Genomic DNA, 1,936 nt, shown 5'->3' with positions numbered 1-1,936 from the left:
ATATATAATATATATATATATATATATATATATATATACATGATATATAGTTATTATATATTTCTTTCTAAAGCAACTTCTTTGTAATGTCTATTTAATGTTTTGCTCATTTAACACAATGACTTATCTTTCTGTAATTTTTCAGCCAAAATTGTTTTGCAATTAATTTGTGATTAATCAGATGAATTAATCTGCACATCATTTATTTAATTAGATTAGAAATAAAATTTTAATTAAATAACTGTATTAATATCTTACTTTGTGGAGGAACTGTTTATTGTGATATTTATTAATAAGTATATTGTCTTAAAAAGTACTAAATGATTAGTAAATTTTAATGGTGACATATCATGAAAATCTGACTTTTCCAGGTAAGTGCTATAATCAGGTCCAAGAGAGCAGTGAATTTATTGATTTATTTACTGTATATTGCTGCTGCCACACAGATCTAAAATAAACATGCGATTTATTTCCCAGCTGTTTACCTTCACAGACATAACCGACTGTTTTTGTAACTAGTGTGTTTTTAACGTAAACTTGTGTGTGAATGAGAACTTAGTTTAGTACAGCCGCTTTCTGTCCGTGTGGTTCGGATGTGTGCACTCAGAAAACCGTATATCAGAAGTTTAAACTAATATGATTTAAATCGCATGATTTCAGCGTGATAAACATGATAATCAGAACCAAAACAGATGTTTTTTAGCAGGTCCGAGCTGTAATGGCGCAGCTCTATTCTGGAAAAGGGGGCGGGGAGCAGCAGCTCATTTGCATTTAAAGAGACAGGCACGAAAAACAGTGTGTTTCTGCTTCCACTCAAAATTGGCATTTTTAAAATGATATAATAAATTATCTGTGGGATATTTTGAGCTGAAACTTCACAGACACATTATACACCAGAGACTTATATTACATATTGTAAAAAGGAGCACTAAAAAAAACGATAAAAAAAGCCACTTTTAAGCCAAATGTTTTTACTGTATTATAATGACATATGTAAACTCATCAAATGCATGTAGAAGCTTACCTGTCCCAGCAGCAGAAGCTGGTCAGCACACTTTTTGGTGTGTTCATAGCTGGATCGTTTCACTTCTTGTAGACGAACACGCTCCAGCTGAAACCTCTAAATGAGAGAGAGAAAAGTGATTTACAAGTCATTTTGTGTTCCGTAGATGAAAGTTCTGGGTGCAAAAAAAAAAAGTTTTGATGAACAGTATTTGTGGAACATGTCACAGAAAACCATTTGTTTAAATGTGAATTGTGACTACAGCTATAACAATGCAGGGATGTCCACTAACTCCACTACTATTTGCACAATTTATAAAACCCCTAGCAGCAGCCATTAGACAAAATGACAATATTATAGATAACAGATCCGACAATATTTTCATAAAATATCATTACATGCAGACGACATCCTACTTTATATACAGAACCCAGAGAAATCGCTTACAGAACTCATCACATTCATTAACGACTATTCAAATATATCTGATTACTCTATGAACTGGAATAAATCAATAATCAAAAATTTTGAATCAACCAAAATGAAGAACAACCAATTTAAAATAGGCAACATTTACTTTCAATTCAATTCTCTCCAAATGTTTCAGACCTGTTTACTCTTAATTTCACCTCAGCATTAAAAACAACAGAAAAATATTTAAAATATTGCATGCATCTGCCACTATCAATTATTGGACAAATAGCCACAATCAAAATGTCTGTATTACCAAAAATAAATGATCTCTTCATAATGATCCCAATATAACCTTCCAAAAAATGGTTTAAAGGGGTCATATGATGCAATTTCAAATTTTCCTTTCTCTTTGGAGTGTTACAAGCTGTTCGTGCATAGATAAGATAAAAGTTGCAAAGACTAAAGTCTCAAACCCAAAGAGATATTCTTTATAAAAGTTAAGACTTGTCCACGCCCTCC

At 31.8% G+C, this 1,936-nt stretch overlaps 1 protein-coding gene across 1 annotated transcript in view; it reads right to left on the bottom strand.

The window, feature by feature from the left end:
• The window catches only part of wdr11 (WD repeat domain 11), a 153,299-nt gene that overhangs the window by 26,477 nt on the left and 124,886 nt on the right, over positions 1–1,936 (bottom strand). Inside the window, exon 21 of the mRNA XM_016567154.1 lies at positions 1,025–1,120. Within this exon, the coding sequence (XP_016422640.1) occupies positions 1,025–1,120 (96 nt within the window). The remainder of the gene's footprint in view (positions 1–1,024; positions 1,121–1,936) is intronic.

Source organism: Sinocyclocheilus rhinocerous, unplaced genomic scaffold (genome assembly GCF_001515625.1).
Source record: "Sinocyclocheilus rhinocerous isolate Xijiao unplaced genomic scaffold, SAMN03320098_v1.1 scaffold552, whole genome shotgun sequence".
NCBI lineage: Eukaryota > Metazoa > Chordata > Actinopteri > Cypriniformes > Cyprinidae > Sinocyclocheilus > Sinocyclocheilus rhinocerous.
This window is presented reverse-complemented; position numbering and strand designations above follow the sequence as displayed.